General features: G+C 44.6%; 1 protein-coding gene across 1 annotated transcript in view; it reads left to right on the top strand.

Moving 5' to 3' along the window:
- The window catches only part of PNPLA7 (patatin like phospholipase domain containing 7), a 132,867-nt gene that overhangs the window by 15,565 nt on the left and 98,532 nt on the right, over positions 1-18,770 (top strand). Inside the window, exons 10-16 of the mRNA XM_029960607.1 lie at positions 587-667; positions 1,821-1,965; positions 2,795-2,887; positions 7,533-7,633; positions 8,632-8,778; positions 13,211-13,288; positions 14,125-14,330. Of these exons, the coding sequence (XP_029816467.1) occupies positions 587-667; positions 1,821-1,965; positions 2,795-2,887; positions 7,533-7,633; positions 8,632-8,778; positions 13,211-13,288; positions 14,125-14,330 (851 nt within the window). The remainder of the gene's footprint in view (positions 1-586; positions 668-1,820; positions 1,966-2,794; positions 2,888-7,532; positions 7,634-8,631; positions 8,779-13,210; positions 13,289-14,124; positions 14,331-18,770) is intronic.

Here is an 18,770-nt window from a genome sequence, read left to right as displayed (position 1 = left end):
ATCTTTTTGTCCTTGCAAACTGTTCTGGTATCTGGATGATTTATGAGTGACACCTGAACCTCCTCGTCCTGATGGTTGAGAGGAACAGATCATTAACACCAACTTAATTTACTCTGGGAGAGCTGGTACAAAAGACAGGATGGCTTAGGAGTGGGAATTATCTGGCAGGGCAGAGGAAGGTCAGGTGGCACTGATGTTCTGGGTTAGGTTTGAGTGCTTGTGGAGCAGTGGCTCAGGTTCTGACTGGGGAAAGATGGATTAATTTTTTTAATGAGAGGGGAAAATTGGAAGCAAAACCTTTTATTTCAAAGGACGTCTATTACTGATGTTTACAGAAAGCAAAAAGCATTTGGTGTTTGTGAGTGAGGCTTTGGATTCTTGTTCCATCAAATGATTGTGAAGTCATTGTAAATCACTTTGCTCTGTCTCTTATCTCAGTTTGTCAACTGCTGAAAAGGAATTTCAGCTTAGGGTGCAGTCTGTGTTTTATAAAGTGCTTTCAGGTACTGTGGTACATGGTTGTATCTAAATGCCAGAACAAGTGTGGGAGAATGCTGAATCCATTCTTGATGCTTCCTGTTTGCAGATCATCATGGTGAGGCTGCAGAGGGTGACATTCCTGGCTTTGCACAACTACCTGGGTCTGACCACGGAGCTCTTCAGCTGTGTGAGTTTGGGGGGCTGTCCCTCAGCTCTGACTGGGCACAGGGAGGTTCTCCTCCTTCCAGAAGGTTGTAAAGCAAATGCTACATATTAAATTCCTAATGACAGTACTTGAGAAGTGAGGTACTTGTACAACCAGCCCATAAAACCCAGCCCACGCCGACGCCTGGGGAATTATTGGGAGGCTTCAGTGTCCAAAGGGCATGGCTCCAAAGTGATGGATGTGCTCTGCTCTGTGCTCCAGCAGTCCTGACATTTGTTAATGGTTCCTGGTCACCTCTGCCTATAGCAGTGTGAAAAATGCTGTCCCTGTGGTGGCAGAGGGTCAGGTTCTGACCAAACAAGTTAAATCTCTTTAAAAAGGAGGCCGTGCAGCAGCGGGGGAAGATGTTGGGAAATTCTTGTAACTTTAGCAAAATAGTGCTTGGTCCCTGTATCCATGATTAATGCTTAGTCTTGTACCAGATAGTGCTTAGTGCCTATAGCAGTGATTAATATGTACCAGCAGATGTCTTAGTTCTGAGAACAAAGGCTGTGTGTTGGAGCAAAGGCAGTGAGAAAAGTGCAACATGACTGGACCATGTAGTTGAGATACTTTCAAGAAGAGATTCATTGGGATATCTGGGACCACAGAGGGATAGTTTGGGGAATGGGGTGTTCCCCAAATGACAGAGACCTTCAAAACACCCCTACTCATATCCAAATAAGTTCACAGAAGTAGTTGGCATATGTGTATGTATTCTGGAGATGTGATGGATGTGTAATGATTATGTGTTCATTTCATATCTATAACCTGGTCTGTTTGGTTACTGGGTGTGCATTTGAGGTGCAGAGATCCCCCATGCACCCAGTGCTCTAAGTAATGCCTAATATAATTTAAAATAATGGCTTTCTAACCCAACAAACTGGTTGGAGAGGTTATTTCCCCTTTTTTTGTGACAAGGTCAGGGAATAGTTAATCAAACTGGCCAGTTTTGAGTGCCCAGCCCCTGATGGGATGGATGAGGGAGCTGGTGGATCCCATGACAAGTCACCCCTGGTGATCTTTGGTTGATCACCACAACTGGGAGCAGTCCCTGGGGGTCAGAGCAGGCTCCAGGCCTGTGGGACAGGAGTGAGTGTGTGGTTTATGTTTCCTTCTCCCCTTGCTCCTTCAGCAGAGCCAGGCCATCCCACTGGTGTCCGTGACCAGTGTCACAGCTGGAGGAAGCAGCAGCAAAGCTGGGAAAAGACCAGTGTCCAGTGCACTGGAGGAGGATCGTGGAGAGAAGTTTGAAAGATCTGGGGAAGGACTGGAAATGGGTAATGTTTCTGGAAACATGGAGTAGCTTTTGTGACCTTCTTTAATTGTTGTGCTAATCACAGAATCCCAGGCTGGTTTGGGTTGGAAGGGACCTTAAGGCTCATCCAGTCTCACCCCCTGCCATGGGCAGGGACACCTTCCACTAGCCCAGGTTGCTTCAGCCCCAAATCCAACCTGGCCTGGAACACTTCCAGGGCTGGAGCAGCCACAGCTTCTCTGGGCAACCTGTGCCAAGGCCTCCCCACCCTCACAGGGAAGAATTCCTTCTCAATATCCCATCTAACCCTGCCCTCCTTCAGCTTAAAGCCTTTCCCCCTTGTCCTATTGATTTGATTGACTTGATATCACTGCTATTGATCAGAGGATTTTTATTTTATTAATTAGGAATTGCCTTAGATGAGTTTTGGTTTTGAAGCCTTTGGATGGCCCTTAGCTTCAAAGGGGAATTAGTACTATCTTTTTAATTACTTTTAGGGATGAGGGGGAGGAGGAAAAAACTGACTCCTAATTTCGAATGCATAGGAGGAGCTGGGAAAACTGTGAGTCTAGATACCAGCAGAAGAATTGCTGGATATGTGCCTTATCAGGCTCAAATGTCAGTACTGAAGGTAAACCCAGGAAAATAGAGTTGAATTTTGCCTCTGCACCTGGAAAAAATCCCCTTAATTAAATGAAAACCGGGAACAGTTTTAAACGATGTTTAACATTAATGCTTCAAAACTTTTAACACAGTGGGTAGTGAGAGGTTCTTGCTGTCAGTGCTCAAATTTATTTTATTTGAGGTTACCTTGCTTTTACATTTGTGCAATTTTTGTTTCTAAACTCCAGATACGTTGAAGATTTCTGGTGCAGAAAACACAGAGCATATTTTCAGGAGAAGCCTTTCATCACCTCCCTATGCAGGGTCTGCAGAGGCTTCTAGTAAGTAGTGCTTGGCAAAATTGTGGGAAATATATAATTTGTCTAATCATTTGGGGGGAAACCACATGATCTCTGGAGTGCTGGGGTAGATAATCTTCCTGTTTATGATAGATAATCATCTTGCAGACCTGTTTGTGGTAGATAATCATTTTGCAGTAGTGCTGCTTCCTAACTCATTTGTCAAAAATTTATTTAGTGAGTAACAAGTGGACTATTATCCAAGAGAGCATTCCCTTGCTGTCATTATTAGCAATGGGGAACATGCAGTAATTTGGCTACCAATGCCTGCAAATGAAGAGCTTTATTAATTGGTATAACTGAAACAAAGTGAGTTATGATGATATGCCATCATCTTTCATACAAAAGATGACACACGATTCTTGCTTGGCTCATTGTCCCAAAAAGCACATTACACATGGCTTTGTTTCCCAAAAACATTTGGGAATGTTTTTTTTTGAGTGGATAATAAAGGTGATGGATCACTGGAGGCTGTGAGGAGACATTTATGAGGCAGAGCTGGTTTGATGCTGCAGTATCAGTATTTAGGGCAATTTCAGTCATCTCCACTGTAGGCATCTTCCTCTGGGCCAGGTGTTCAGGACAGCTTTGTTCACCAAGGTGGGGAAACTGGACTTGTGGGAATCACAGGGGGAAGACATCTGTCTGTGTTAGCTGAGTGCCAAACCAACCCTTGTGAGGGAGTTGGGAGGTCATGCTTAGATATGTTAATAGAGAACTCATAAAAGGTTTAATCAGTGGAATAAAGGTGCCCTGGGTACTTTAGAAGGTACTTTTGTTGCTCACCTTGGTTATTAGATGGTTTAGAAGATAAGAACATTCTGTGAGGGGTTAAAGAGTATGGAGACAAGGGAAAGGAGGGACACAGGCTGAGGGAGCCCTCTGTGCTGAGGGCTTTGCCCAGGGCAAGGTTTGTGCCATTTGTTGCTATCCCTTAAGCTGGGGGTGTGCAGAGAGGAGGGGAATGGGGAATTCCTTTGTTTTTCATACTGGAGGGCTGATTTGTTTCCTCTTCAGTTCCTGCTGGGCAAGTGTACAGGGTTCCCAGTTAGATTTTTTTCATAGCTTCCATGTTACTGTCCAGAGGGATGGATGTGATGGAGAAGTGGGATTTTTGGCTAGTGGTCAGTACCTCATCTTTTTGAACTGGGGAAAAAAATCACTTGACTTGAAATGGGGCTTGGCTTGATTTTCCTGTGTGTGAGGTTGTTTTGCACTATGCATTAAAAAACATACCAGCAGACTTGATTCAGTGGTGAATTAGGTAATACCCTGAACACAGGGCAGTTCAGTGAGGTCTGCCTGTGCAGCCCTGTGACACTTGTAAGGGACAGTCCTTGCATGTTCTTAGGAGCTGGATCCCTGCAAACTTACCCATGGATATGTCCATTTGTCCTCCCTTTCTCCTTTTGTGTGTCACAAGAGTTATATTGGTGTACACTGACCTTGGCAGAGAGAGAAAATTAATTTTTACTGACAGAAGGAGCATGTCTAATGGGGTAATTATGATTTGCCTCAGTTAACAGAGCTGGTTTCTGCTCCCTGCACTGAGGTTACTGTTCAGTTTGCACAGAAAGTGTCATGATGTCTGTAATGACAAGATCAGGATCTTGCTTCAGATTCTATTCCTCTGCCTTACTGTGTGTTCAGGCTCCATGGAATATTGATTATATTTATTACTGACTCAGAGAGGAGAGAACTGTCTGTATTAGAGAGATACAGGTGCTGATATTTCAGCATCTCCTTGATTTGCTTGGCTCATCAGAACTAACAAAAGCTGCTAAAAATTCCTTTGGGGGGAAACACTTTTACCTCAGTTGCTCCTGGGGCTGGGGTCTAATTTATTCTTCTGGGTTTTGTGCAGTTCTCTAACTTGAAGCATAGCAGTTGTGTGGATGAGGGAATAGGAACCTGCCAACTCAGGCTACTCTGCTTTTTAAGTGTACTGACCCTTTGTGGAGAAAGATGGAACTAGCTCATGTGAAGCATCTGGTGGACAGAGGAATTAGAAGAAGGAAATAAAACAGCAAGGTCATTTCTATGATAAATTCACCCATTTATTGTTCCTGGGAGTGTGTCTTCCTAACTATTATTCTAAGGTTAAATAGCAGCTGTCTTTTATTGGTTTGTTTGTTGTTTTTTGCTTCTCAGGTGTTCAGAGAAGCTGCTCTTCCCTCCCAGCCCAAAGCCCTGTGGGACCACCCGCAGCAGGCAGGGCAGGTAGCTCAGTGAGCGAGTGCTTGGCAGGGAAGAGGCACTGGAATGCTGCCAGTTGCCATTGTTTTTGCAGTGACTTCCATCCCAGCAGTGTGTGGGATACCAGCAAGCACATGTTCCTCACACAGGATCACATTCCACTCCTGTTTCCCACTGCCTTCTGTTCCTTTGACTCAACGGTTCCAGCTGAAGCTCGTTCTGCCGGATCCTTTCCCACTCCCGTTTGAGCAGCAAGACAGTTTAATTAATCACTGCGTGGGCAGCTCATCCCTACGACTGAGATGAAGACTCTGCTTTGAATAGAAGTCTAGTAGACATAAGCTTTCATTCTTAGAATGCCTCCTCGTTCTCCTCTCCCCGAGTTTTTGATGTGCAGAGGATGCTCTCCGTGCCTACGTGCCCATTATCAGATTATTTGGGTTTTACATGAGAGGTGTGTGTTTAGGTTGGGAATGCACTTGGTGTATTGGGGCTCAGGAATTGCTGGCACTGGGACTGGGGGGTCAAGGTGACTGACAGGGAGTCAGATCAGCCCAGAGGGAGCTGCTAGTTCTGCTATCCCAGCTTTTTTGTTTGTAGCTGATTTAGGGTCTTTAATGCCTCAGTGAAAATGAAATTCAGTTGATAAAATCAACAGCTTTTTGGTTTGTTTGGTTGTCTGGGTTTTTTTTTCTGATTTTATGGCTTGGAAGTTCTGCTGATAATAACCTTTGGGTCAGCTTGTTTGGTTCCTTGTTTGGAGGCTGATCACCAAATGATGTTATGACCCCAGTGGCAGATGTGGATTTACTGCATGCAAAGATTGGTTCACATTTGTACATCACAGAATCATAGAATTGTTAAGGTTGGAAAAAACCTCTCTAAGCTCATCAAGTCCAACCATTAACCCAGCAGCACCACCATGTTCACCACTAGCCCATGGTCTCAAGTGCCACATCCACAGGTTTTTTGATCACTGCCAGGGATTGTGACTCCACCACTGCCCTGGGCAGCCTGTGCCAGGGCTTTGCAACCCTTTCCCTGGAAAGATTTTTCCTAATATCTAATCTAAACCTCCCCTGGCACAACTTGAGGCTGTTTCCTCAAGATGGCATGAAAAAGAGTACTCTGAGGTAGATCTGAATATTTGGGACAGTGGGATTCTCCCGTTGTCTCAGCTGGGGAGGAGATAGGAGTCAAGCCCCTACAGAAATAAAAGAATGGTGGTTTTCAAATTAAATTTATAGATAGCTCTTCATGGGGGGGTGTGGTATTTTCACATGATCACATATCACAAGTTATTAAATACAGGGCAGCTCCATGTTTCCAAAAGCCAACTTCCCAAAGCTCTGGGCAAAACTAAAGTGTTTGGAGAGGGGGATATAGGGAAGGAAAATTAAAAATTTGAGCCCTCTCAGAACTTATTGGGTAACAAAAATTACCAGTCAGGAAAGACAGTTGGTTTTCCTAAAGGCCCAGCCTACTCCTGAACAGCAATTTGTACTTATAAAAGCAAAAGTATAAGAACAATGACAGAAGGGAAAAGGCATAAGGGAGAAAACAGTCTTAATAATCTATTTTGGAAACATATTGAGCATGGAAATATGATAGAAATTATTATAGGTTTATTTGCTGATGGAAATTGCAATTTCTGAATGACTCTTAAACTCATCTGTAAATCCTCAGACTGATATGGGGGAATCCTGCTCAAGGTATTTAATTAAATAGGAGGAGTTTCCTCGTTATGTTTGTATTATTGATTAGCTCAGAGGGGTTCCTGGAAGGTGGATGAGACAGCCAAGGAGCTAATGTAATTAAGCTGTATTAAATTGGGAAGTAAGGAACAGAGGTTGTAGTGACTTCAAATTCATGAATTAAATAAATTCCCTGTAAGGGAATTTCTTAGGGAACTCTCAGCACCACAGTTTGGACAAGTTGTAGACAGGATCTGAGATTATTTAGACTTCAAGGAGAAATGCTTTGTATGGAGAGACTTTAAGAAGTTGCTGATCATAATATTCTTCCCCATGAAAGGTCTTGCAATTTATTGGGTACAAAAAAGTTTCTTTTGTTTGGTGGATAAAAAGTTAAAGAGAATCATTACCTGAAAACAACAAGGAAATTCTGTTTGGTGGATTTGCCTCTTCCTGAAAATCATCAGATGTGAATGGCTCTGTTTTGTCTACCCCAAAATGCTGATTGTACCCTGTAAAATAATGGGTGTGGGAATTTTGGGAGGTGATCTATGAGTGAGTTCAGATGACAAGAGACAAAATTCCCACCAGATCTTCCAGGTCAAAGGCAACGAGGGAATCAACAAGAACATGAAGATGCCTCTTGCTAAAGTTGCTCCTCTTTGTGTGTTTTCAGCTATTTCTGAGAAACTGTAATAAAGGAGGTGCTTAAACCAAGACTTTCCCGTTGTTTTCAGATAATTGCAGCGGTGCCAAGTCTGACATGGACATGGCCTACGAGAGGGCCCGGGTGCACCTGAGCCCAGAGGACACTGCTGGCAGCCCCAGCACGGCCAAGGTGGGTCTGTCTGATCCTCTGGGAGTCCACCCTGCTCCTTGCCTTGCACATCATTATTCTTGGAGTGATTCCAGTGTTTTCAGCCTTTGAAACGCTTTCCTTGCACCTCTGTAGGAGTTGGGATATTTGGTCTTACAGAGTCAGACTGGTTTGGGTTGGAAGGGACCTTAAAACTCACCCAGTACCACCCCCTGCCACGGGCAGGGACACCTTCCACTAGCCCAGGTTGCTCCAAGCCCCATCCAACCTGACCTTGAATGGTTTTTTTGTATAATTACTTTTTAACTCATAGTTGTTTCAGTAGATTTTGGTGACTGTTAAAGCTTTTTAGTGCAGATCTTGAAACTCTGGAGATTCCCTTGGCGAGCAGTCTGAAAGCACCCCTGCAACTTCTTGATTTTTAGGTATTGCCTTCCCCTCACTCATGAAATGAATCATTTGGAAAGGTGGATTTGTCAGACCACGCTTTTTTTGTGATTGGTACTTTGCAGCAAGGAATTAAAAACTTGTATCAGCCTGTGAACTTCCTGGAGGTCTCCAGTCACTGTTTATAAATCTGTTTTCCTTTTTGTGGTCTGATTTTTATGAATACTGGCCTGGAAGTCAAGAGCACAAAAATGCTCTTGAATTATGAAACTGCAGACTAAACTTTCAAGTGAAATTGTTGCTCACTGTGACCTTGACAGACAGACATTTTTTCGTTTCCTCCATCTTTGTGTTGGTTAAGTTTTAGTTCCATCAAGCTGCCCAGTTTCTGAAAAGTCTCTTGTTTTTCCCTTTCACAAGCTGTGATGAGTAACTTTGTTTGACTCGAGTGTCAGAAAAAAATACAGGGATAATGAAGTTAGCAAGCTGTTGCTTTTTTGGAAACCTAGATTTCTCCTATGCAGACCACCAGTTGTGGTGGGTAGAGAGAACACATGATATGGCACATTTTGGCTGGGTAAGTGCCAGTTCTAATGTTTAAATGATCCTTGTTGTGTTTCTGCTCTTTGCAGTCCATATTGAAGAAGACTGTGACGGTGACAGAGACTCCTTCAGCAGTTTTCCATTACAGTGCAGTGCAGGACTCCTGTAACACCAAACATATTGATGCCATCGTTGAAGCAGCAAAGAAGGACCTCTCAACCCTGATGAAACTTGATGTGAGTTATTGCAGGGAGAACTGGCTTTGTTTTTGCATTTCATCTCACTCTGCCAGGAACCAAAAAGCAAATTGTCTCCCCGGTACCGTAGACGAGCCGAATGTTTTATTCAATAGTTGTTGAAGTTATTAGATGGGCTGAAGTAAATTTGAATTATTCTGCCACTTGAACAGACCACGCTGGAATGCAGTGCATGAATCTTCTCTCACTGTGTGCAGATTTAGCCCTGTGAGCAGCAAATGTGCAATTTCTGCCACTTTCTAATTCTGTGCTCTCACATAGTGAGTGTGAAGAAGTTATGTAAAGGCATTCAGGTGATTGCTGAATCCATTAATGCTCTTGGCACAGCATCCAAGTGCTTGTTTGGGTTTTGGAGTTGAGTCTCTGTACTTGGCAGTGGCACTGGGAGCATTTCCCAGCTGGGTCCTGTGCCTGGTGACCTCCCAGTCACCCCCGAGTTCAGCCCCTGCCGAGCCCCTTCATGTTGGAAGAAGGGATGAAAATGATTGTTTCCATCATTCCTGTGATCCCAGCTGCATTCCATTATGGAGCTGTGGCTGTTCATGCAGCTAATCAGACAGTTTGGGAAAATTATGCATCTGTCTCAGTCAGTCACAGACATCCCTGGCTTGTTCCAGCCTGTACTGCAGTAACTCCACTCTGCTGGTGCTGCCAGGGGCTGGGCACAGCTGCTGCACCTCCTCCTCTGCTGCCAGAGCTGTCATCAAACTACACTTGGTAGAACTCAAAAAGGTTTAACTTTTGGATTTTAACATTCCCTCCTGATTTCCAAGGTATTGCCCTCGTGACTTCAGAATCCCTGTCACGGTCTCAGCTCCCAGCTGGGACACTCGAGGCTCCCCATCCTCACTGATCTGAGGTCTGTCTGCAGGACACTTACCTGTCTTATGGTAACTTCCAGGGTTTTTTCAGGCATTTATATCCTCATGAAAGACTACAGACTATTTTAGAAGGAATTCTTGTTGCAGATGGAGTGAACCAGGACCAGGTCCCCTCATCTGTTCTGCTCAACTTCCTGTTCTTGATAGAACTATCATTAATGAGCAGAAATCCCAAGATCATTGAAATGATTACAGCACTTTTGTTTTTTTTTTTTTTAAGTCTAGAATAAATTTCTCAGTAATTAACAAGCAGCAGTTGAGAGATAAAGTTAATTGCAACAGTATCCTTGAAATGCAGCACCTAATAGGCAGTGTTTGTAACATGAAGATCTCAACAACAATGAAACAAAGTAGGATTTTCAAACTTGGGGATTATAGCAATTTACAGTTTTTCACAAGCAAATTGGAATCTGATGGGATGTAGCCAAATACCAGAGATCTCATTGAAAGTTTAATTTTTTTCTCCAGACACGATAGTAAAAGTTCTTTTACAGGCAGTGGAAGAAAAATCTTGCTGTGTGCAAAATATTTGTGTTCAACACTGCTTACATAAAAGAAGAAAATTAATTCTGTAAGCTGGTCTGGTAAAAAATGAGATCTTTTATTTCTTAGCTGGCTGGAAGCATTTTAATTGTCATTTTATAGAGCAGCCAACCAGAGTGAATCAAATGAAGATGTTTTGATGACAGGTGGTGGTAGGTTTGGGGGTATTTTGGTTGTTTGGGTTTGGGTTGTTTTCATGATACTTTGAGAAAGGAGGGGATAACTGACTGTAGGAGAGAGGCACTGTTGTAGGTATCTTACTTCAGAATTAAAATTTTCTTTTTTTTTTTTCTTTTGTTTTAAATAACTTGAATTCCTTGGATCTGTCATAAGTGGTTTTCAATCTCATACAATTTTTACATGGTTTCAGCTTTGTCTGCAGTTATGATATGACACTAAGCAGTGTTGCAGGGCATCTCTTCTGTGTGAGTTATAAGGGAATTTCCTTTGACAAACGAGTTATTTGCCCCAGTTAATTACTGGGTTTGCTTATTGTTTATAAGTGGTTTGTATTTTCACTTCTGTGTCACAAACCCTCCTAGTTTGTTATCCAAAAATAACCCTACTTGTTATATTTGTTACTGTAATTTATACTGTACCCTGGTTTGTCCAGTTTCCTGCTGCAACCATTTGTTACAGCAATGCAAAGGAAGAAACGTGCTGGGAAATGGAGTTTGTTGTGGTAATGACTTGTTTTCCTAAAAGCTGGTGGCTGGAGGGGATCAGTGCAGAGCTACTTCCACAAAACCTGCAACTGTGCAGTGCTGAATGTGGGCTTGCTGGGCTCACCCATTCAAGAGAGAAGGTGCTGGACAGGCTAGATCTTGTTTGTCAGCTCTTTTATTGCTTAATGGGGTGGTAATAGCAGGGAAAAGGAAGATATCAAGGTCTGCTTGGAGGTCAGTGAGGCTCTTCTCATGCCCGAGGCAGAATCAAATATTGCTAAGTCATTTCTGGCAGGTTTTTGGCTCAGCTGTACTTAAAAGATCTCCAGTGATGAGGCTTCACAGCTCAGTGTGCAATCTATTCCAATACTTAAGTAGCCTTAGACATGAAGAAAATCTTTGCAATGATTTTTGTTAGACCCAGTGCAGCCCCAAAATCCTGTTGGTAAGTAGAGCTCATGAGGGAGTTTGTATTCCCTTACTGAGGGGTGCTTTCAGAGTCACAACTTTGTCTTTAGGTAATACTATACAACCATAAATAGATAAATAGAGGAAAAAAATCGTAGAAATTAGTTGAGTTGCTGTTGCTGAACTGAAATATTTTGACAGGTGCTTGTCAGGTTCTCTGCATTGGGTATGTTCCCATGAAACAGATGGGCTTCAATAAAACTATTTTCTGATGAAAATATGTTCTTTTTATCAGCAGTAGGTGTAAAGAATAATTGTGATTATTTCACTTGCTCTATTTTTTTTCAACCCCAAAATTCAAACCTGGCAGAACAATTACGAGTGTGGAGTGTTTACATCTCTGCTCTGTTGGTTTCCTGCTGCAGTGAGGTTAATGACTGTGGGCAGATTCTGCTCTTGTGCTGAATTGGTTCTTCCTGTGAGTGCAGTTCTTGCTTTTAGTGCTTCTGCCTGTGTGGCAAAGCCCTGTGCACAGGTAAATACACAGAGAAACTGTGGGAGCCAGGACTGCACTGTCAGGCTTCAGCAGAACACAAGAATCTGTAACTGAGCCTTGTTTTCTGCCCCAGCCCATTCAGGTGGTGATGGTAAAATGCTGAACTTCTGAAGGTTTAAGAAGGCTGGAGAGGGACTTTGGACAAGGGCATGGAGTGATAGGACAAGGGGGAATGGCCTTAAGCTGAAGGAGGGCAGGGTTAGGTCAGATATTAGGAAGAAATTCTTTATTAAGCTTGGTGAGGCCTGGCACAGGCTGCCCAGAGAAGCTGTGGCTGCCCCTGGATCCCTGGAAGTGTCCAAGGCCAGGTTGGATTTGGGGTTGGAGCACCCTGGGCTAGTGGAAGGTGTCCCTGCCCGTGGCAGGGGGTAGAAGGAGATGAGCTTTAAGGTCCCTTCCAATCTAAACCAGCCTGGGATTCTGATAAAGAAATTCACCTTCCCAAAACCTGGGTTAACTGGGAGCTACTTATGCACTCAGGTGCCACTTATGTTGGTGACTGGCTTTGGAGTGGGAAGGGAATCTTTGGATCCGGTGCTGCACTCGGCCAGCTCAGCTCCTTACCATTCCAAGGGGCTGGGGTTGAGTCCAAGCTGAGGGTGCCCTCTGGAATGACTCTCTTTCCCACGTGCTCTTCAGCTGGGAGGGAAATTCCAGCTCTTCTCTGCAACCCAGATGTGCCTGGACACAAGAATTCAAGACCTTGAGGAAGCTTTTGTTCCACAGTGTGTGTGAAAATCTGCTCCCCACGTACAGCTCAGCTGAGCTGTGTGCTCAGGGAAGGGCTGGGATAAAGCAGGAGTTGCATCTTCTTGTCCCGTTCTTCGATGATTTACAAAGTCTCCTCTAGTTTCACCTTCCTTTGAAAGTAACTTCATATTTCATGATTTTCATGCCAGTTGATACAGATCTCTTCATTGTAGATCATTAAGAGTCAGAGGGAAAAACTGACAAATAGAAAATCCTTAAGAATTCAAATATGATCAATCGAAATGGATCAAACCTTCTTTCTCGTTCTCTGTGCTTCTATTTGCTTTTCTCCCTCTCCTTATCTTTTTCATTAGCCTGTTCTTCACTTTTAGGCTTCTCTGTCTTTTTTTCTGATTTTCTAGTCTCTCTGGGGCTTTTTCCATCAGCAGCCCTATCACTGTGTGGAGATCTTCTGGAAGAAACATCTGTTGGGTAGAGAAATACAAAAATATGTGCCATATTTTGAAGAGATTCAAACGCTTATAACGTTGTCTTTAGTAACTTCAGTAGTTACTCTTACTTGCTTTATTTGTATGCTTCCTCACATTCTGGGATCTTTCCCTGTGCACAGAGCAGTAAATTGTGTCTCCCACCCCCTTTTTCCCCAGAATCCTGCATTGCTGAACGGCAAGGTGACGCTGCACCAGGTCACTGCTGGCACCGTGCTGTCGAGGCAGGGGGACCAGGTGAGTCAGCACCACCTGAACCTGCACCTGCCTCAGTTCCTGCCCTCCTCTGTGAAGTATTTATCCACATTGATGATAGAGAAAAAAATCCCACCTGACCCCTCCCAAGGTGTCACTTCTGGAGGTGGAACAGCCCTGGCTCTCAGCCCTCAGAGAGGGCTCCTTCCCACAGAGCCAGAGTGGGAGTCTGGTGTCTGTGTTGTCAGCTCTGATGTACCTCATGACAAGGGGTGGAATATCCCACCTCTGTCCTTCCCCAGGAGCTGTGAAGTCTGGGAAGCCTTTTTTCATGCCCTGCACTGAGGGCTTTTGGGGATGTCACTCAGTTGCAGTAAAGTATTTCTCCCCCCACTCCCCCCCAACATCAATTGTGTTGCTTGTTTATAGCAAAGTATTTAGGATATAATGAGCTTTATGATAATACTGTGTAAATAAATAAGTTTATGCAAAGCAGATGAGAGGCAGCTCCAATTCCAGCACTGCTGGGTTCTGCTCTGCTGACCCCTGATGCCCCTCATCCTGCTGCTGTGACTCCCCATTATCTCCTCCACTCCCAATTCTGTCCTTATTCCTTGAGATCTTGCAGATGCAGCCTTCATTTTTCATAACCACCCAAAGAGAAACACATTTTTCAATATTGTGGCTGCTTAGTTTTAAATATTCATAACCAGCTTTTAATAATTCACTATTGTGTCTTATTTTATCACCTAATTGTTCAAAAAAACCATAGGGAGCTTTCTGAAAAACAGATCGGTCGTGATAGCGCTGTCAGTGTGATAATTGCTTTTAAAGTCTTGTGGGGATTTTATTGAGCTCTTTTTTTCCATTTGCTGCAGGATGTTAATGTTTGCTTTGTGGTCTCGGGGATGCTTCATGTGTACCAGAGGAAGATTGACTCTGAGGAGGACACTTGTCTCTTCATAACCCACCCCGGGGAGCTCGTGGGCCAGCTCGCCGTGCTCACTGGGGAGCCACTGATCTTCACCATCAAGGCCAACAGAGACTGCAGCTTCCTGTCCATTTCCAAGTCCCATTTCTATGAGTGAGTTCTGCCATTAAAACACGTATTGATTTTTTTGTTTTTAAAGTACTTTTTAGATTTTTTTTTTATGGCCCTTTTGAATGAAGGAGCAGGGCAGTGACTGTCCCCCTGTGCTGAGCACTGGTGAGGCCACTCCTCAAGTCCTGGGGGCAGTTCTGGACCCCTCATGACAGGAGAGACCTTGAGGGGCTGGAGCATGTCCAGGGAAGGGAACGGAGCTGGGGAAGGGGCTGGAGCAGCAGGAGCAGCTGAGGGAGCTGGGGGGGCTCAGCCTGGAGGCTCAGGGGGGACCTTCTGGCTCTGCAACTCCCTGACAGGAGGGGGAGCTGGGGAGGGTCGGGCTCTGCTCCCAGGGAACAAGGGACAGGGGGAGAGGAAATGGCCAGGGGAGGTTTAGGTTGGATGGTCGGGCACTGGCATGGGCTGCCCGGGGCAGGGGTGGAGTCCCCATCCCTGGAAGTGTTCAAAAAATGAATAGATGTGGCCCTTTGTGGTATGGTTTACTGGGCATGGAGGTATTCAGTCAGATGTTGGACTGGATGATCCTAGAGGTCTTTTCCAAACTTGATGATTCCATGAATCTGAACGTGAGTGGTGGGTGTCTGTGTGGGGTAGTGCTGCTAAAGTACATCCCACAGCAATCCCAAAGCTTACAGGAGGGATTTATCCATCTGTCAGGTGGCTTTATCTCCAACAAGAAGAGAACATGGGAATATTAAATGGTGACATCTCCTTTGTTCAAGGTCTCTAGAGCACTTAACTCATTGGGGTGGGAATTATGACCCAAGATTCACATACTTCATAACCCAAATAAGAGAATCTGGCCAGAGCCTGGGCTTTGCTGGGTTAAGTGCTGCTTTGTCAGGCCCTTTCTCTTGGATTCATTAGTTCTTTTTGCTGGAAAACTTCCCCAGTTCTATTCCCTAACACAGCCCAGGCTGTTGGGTGTGTTATGAGTGGTTGGTCTGGGTGTAATTGTGGGTTTTCAATGCTCACTAATAGAATAGGTCAAACAGTAATGCCCCAGTGCAAGACAGGTTCCTTCCTGGGCCTTGGAAGTAGCTCATGACTTGGGACTTAATGCTTAAAGGGAGGTATAGGTATTTCTTAATTAAAAACTCAATATGATGACTGTGGTTAGCCTCGTTGCCAATAATAATGATTAAAGCCCTTGATTTATTCCACATTCCTATTGTTTAGAGTTACTGTTATTTCACACACACAATTTGTCTCAAATACCTCTATTTCCTTTTCTAAACTCCTTTTTCAGCTTCTGCTGGAATGTGCCATCAGTCCTATGTAGGACTTTTTGGGGTCGTTGTCTTTTCTAGGCCACTGTTACGTTGTATATTCCTACATAGTTCTTGCTTCTTAAATAATTCTGCTTGTTTGTATTCCTAATCAACTCTACCCCAGAATCTTACTGTGGGATTTTGGTTTTCCCACCTCAGGCAAGAGGCTGTTATGCTGTGGAATGAACGTGCTGTGCTCAGCATGTGCTTGGAGCTGTGTTTTTCCCAGTCTGTGGGGTGGATGTCTACTCTGTGGCCTAATTTCTGATGGATGCTTCCCACTTGTGCCATTCCATGCAATATCAGCCTATTCTTCTAAATGCCTGGTTTTTCTGGCTGTCTTTTGCTGCTGTTGTTTTCCTGCTTGTTCCTGACTTGAAATTTCATTATGTTGTCTCAGCCAAGCAGGCAGATTCCACCTTTTCCTCCTCTGTTTCTTTTGTTTGTTTTGATATTCAGGGCTGGGTTATTTCTCTCAGTTGCTGAAGCTCATTTTCCTGAGTTTTCTCTTCTCTCTCAAGAACTGAGTTCTCTCTTGTTTATTCCATCTTTTTGCTTCCATTAACCCCTTACCAGTCAGTGCTTAAGAACCCATCAGTGTATTACCTCTTCATCATTCTTGGGACCTTTCCAAATCTTTTTTTTCCTCCTTTAGAGTCTGTTGCCTGTTCTCTGCATTTTAGAAGCTCTTTTTGATATTCCAGATTTCATCTTCACAATTTGTCCTGAACTTCAGACTTTATGGCACTTCTAACTCCTGTGCCCATATTTAAGTGTCATTGGAGAAAGGCTTTGAAAAGCATCAGGTTGGTTCGTTTTTGCTTTGAACTCTCTGAGAAAGAAACACTTGTTGATAAAACTAGATAGAAGCTTTATTTTCCACTTTTATGCCAAATTCTGTACTCATAGCCCCACAGTGTTTGGCTTTCTCCTTTGCTTGGAATCTCACAGGAGTTATTTTTTTTTTAATTTGTTTATATTTATCTTAAGTTACAGATTAGAAGAAGTTTGACAAGAATCTCCATTATTCCCCAAAATTCCATTTTTCCTTTCCTGTTACATATACTCCTCTCTTCCTTTCTCGCTGTGCTGGAACACTTGGTGTTTTTTCTCAATAATTAATGACAGGGTGAAGCAGAAAGCACATGGTCAATAGTTGCCATTAGGCAAAGAGCTCAGTAATGGAAGGAGCCTGGGGTGTAGAATTGCAGGGTGGATGTTGGACAACAGATTAAATCCTTTCCACTGGAACTTGGGGGCACTTTTCATGGTGCTGCCACGACTCAATAACTGCCTGTACTGCAGTGTGAGTGTGGGGTGGCACAGGCTGATGGTTTGGTGTATCCAGGGTGACACAGGCTAATGGCACAGCACACCCCTGCAGTGCTGGGCTGAACTGCTGCCCCCTGGGCAGTGCCCACCCTGGGGCTGGGGGGGCAATCACACTGTCACCAGGGGCAGGTTCTGCAGGACCAGGGGCTCTCTCACACCCTCTGCCTCAGTACATGGCATGAGTTGGAGGCCTAATCATGAGCACTTGCCAGAGAAGCAGGAGTGCTTTGATTTTTATTTGGTCTTGCCAGCCAAGCTGAATATCAGTTTGCAGCCACATCCACAGTTATATCTGTGTAAGTCCCAGGCTTCCCCAGAAACTGGTTTAGTCCTTTCATTGCTGTATTTGGTGAGCTCTCTAATAAAGAATCCTCAGGGTGCCTTCAGAAACAACTTGCTGTAGTACAGAGCTTTGGATTTTAATTTTCTCATTGCCAGGCATGTGCCAAGCAGAAGAGCACAAATGCCCACGTGAGAGGAAAAAAACCTGGCTGATAATGAGGGAAAAAATCTGCTTTCCTCTTCCCTTGCATATGGGTGGGTTTTACCTTCTGTCCTAATTCTCTTGTAGAGAACTGAGGGAGATAACAGAGAGCTCCATGTGGAAATAAAAGCAGCCTGTTAGTAGTTTACATCTTGAATGCATTAAGTATTAAGATACATATCCTGGGGGAGGGAAAGAGTAAATGGCTTTTATTGACGACAGCAGACAGCCTGTGTGGGAGGAGACTGAGGGCTAAATCAGCAAGTGGAGTAAAACCAATGAGCTAAACCATTCTGGAGTTTTTAGGGGCTTTATTTAACTTCTGAACCAGCTGAAAAGGGGGGATAGGGCTGAGTGTTTTCCATGTGTCTGTAGGTATCTTGGGCAGGAGATGGTTGGAAGGCATGGAAAAATCAGGGCAAGAGAAGAGGGTCAGGAGAGAAAAGCTGTCCTACTTTTGGGTCATGCTGTTTGCTGGCTGGATTTTCAGGAGTGCCAAATGTAAGAGGTGGTGTTCAGTTTAATTTACCTCGTAGCACATGTGAGTGTGATGAGCTCAATCTGGAACAGGGATGAACAGGGATCTGTGCTAAGGATCTCTGCCTCTCAGTTTCAGGGATTTTGGCTGAAGAAATTACAAGCTTCATTACCGTGAAAAGCAGTAATTGGAGGCCCAGGGGGAGGAGAGCAGGTATCCATGAAAGCTCCCTGTGTGCTGCACTGACCCACAGCCCCTGCCAGCTGCAGCAATGGGACTAATGAAGAGACACCTGATGTTTTAGAAACTACAGGGCAGTCTCTGTGCCACACCCCGGCAGTGCAGAGCTCCTGCTGACTCTGCTTTTGCTACTCGGACTTGTTCTGATCCTGCCAGGTTCCAGTGGTCCACAAGGAACTGCAATCCAGTCAGGGAGCAAAGGCTGACAGTGTTCCTTCCATGCATTTCTCCCCTCCTGTGTTTTTAGGGTGTGAGGTTAGATACAAAGCTGGCATGACTCGTGCTCAGTGAGAGCTCCCTCATAACAGGGTCTGCTCAGCAGATTTTCTCGTGGCAGTCTGGCATCTTCCTTGGGAAGGGAGCACTGATGCAGAAAACTTACCCAGTAACCTCAGGAGGTTCAACAAGGCCAAGTGCTGGTGCTGCCCCGGAGTTGGGACAGCCCCGGGATCAATCCAGGCTGGGGATGAGCAGATGGAGCAGCCCTGGGAGAAGGCCCTGGGGGTGCTGGTGGGGGAGAGACTGGACATGACCCAGCCCAGAACCCCCCGTGCCCTGGGCTGATCCCACAGCGTGGGCAGAGGGCAGGGGGGAATTCTGCCCCTCTGCCCCTC

This window comes from Manacus vitellinus, unplaced genomic scaffold (genome assembly GCF_001715985.3).
Source record: "Manacus vitellinus isolate BGI_N305 unplaced genomic scaffold, ASM171598v3 scaffold_27_pilon, whole genome shotgun sequence".
NCBI classification, from domain to species: domain Eukaryota; kingdom Metazoa; phylum Chordata; class Aves; order Passeriformes; family Pipridae; genus Manacus; species Manacus vitellinus.
Note: the sequence above shows the minus strand (reverse complement) of the source record. Positions and strands in the feature narration are given on the sequence as shown.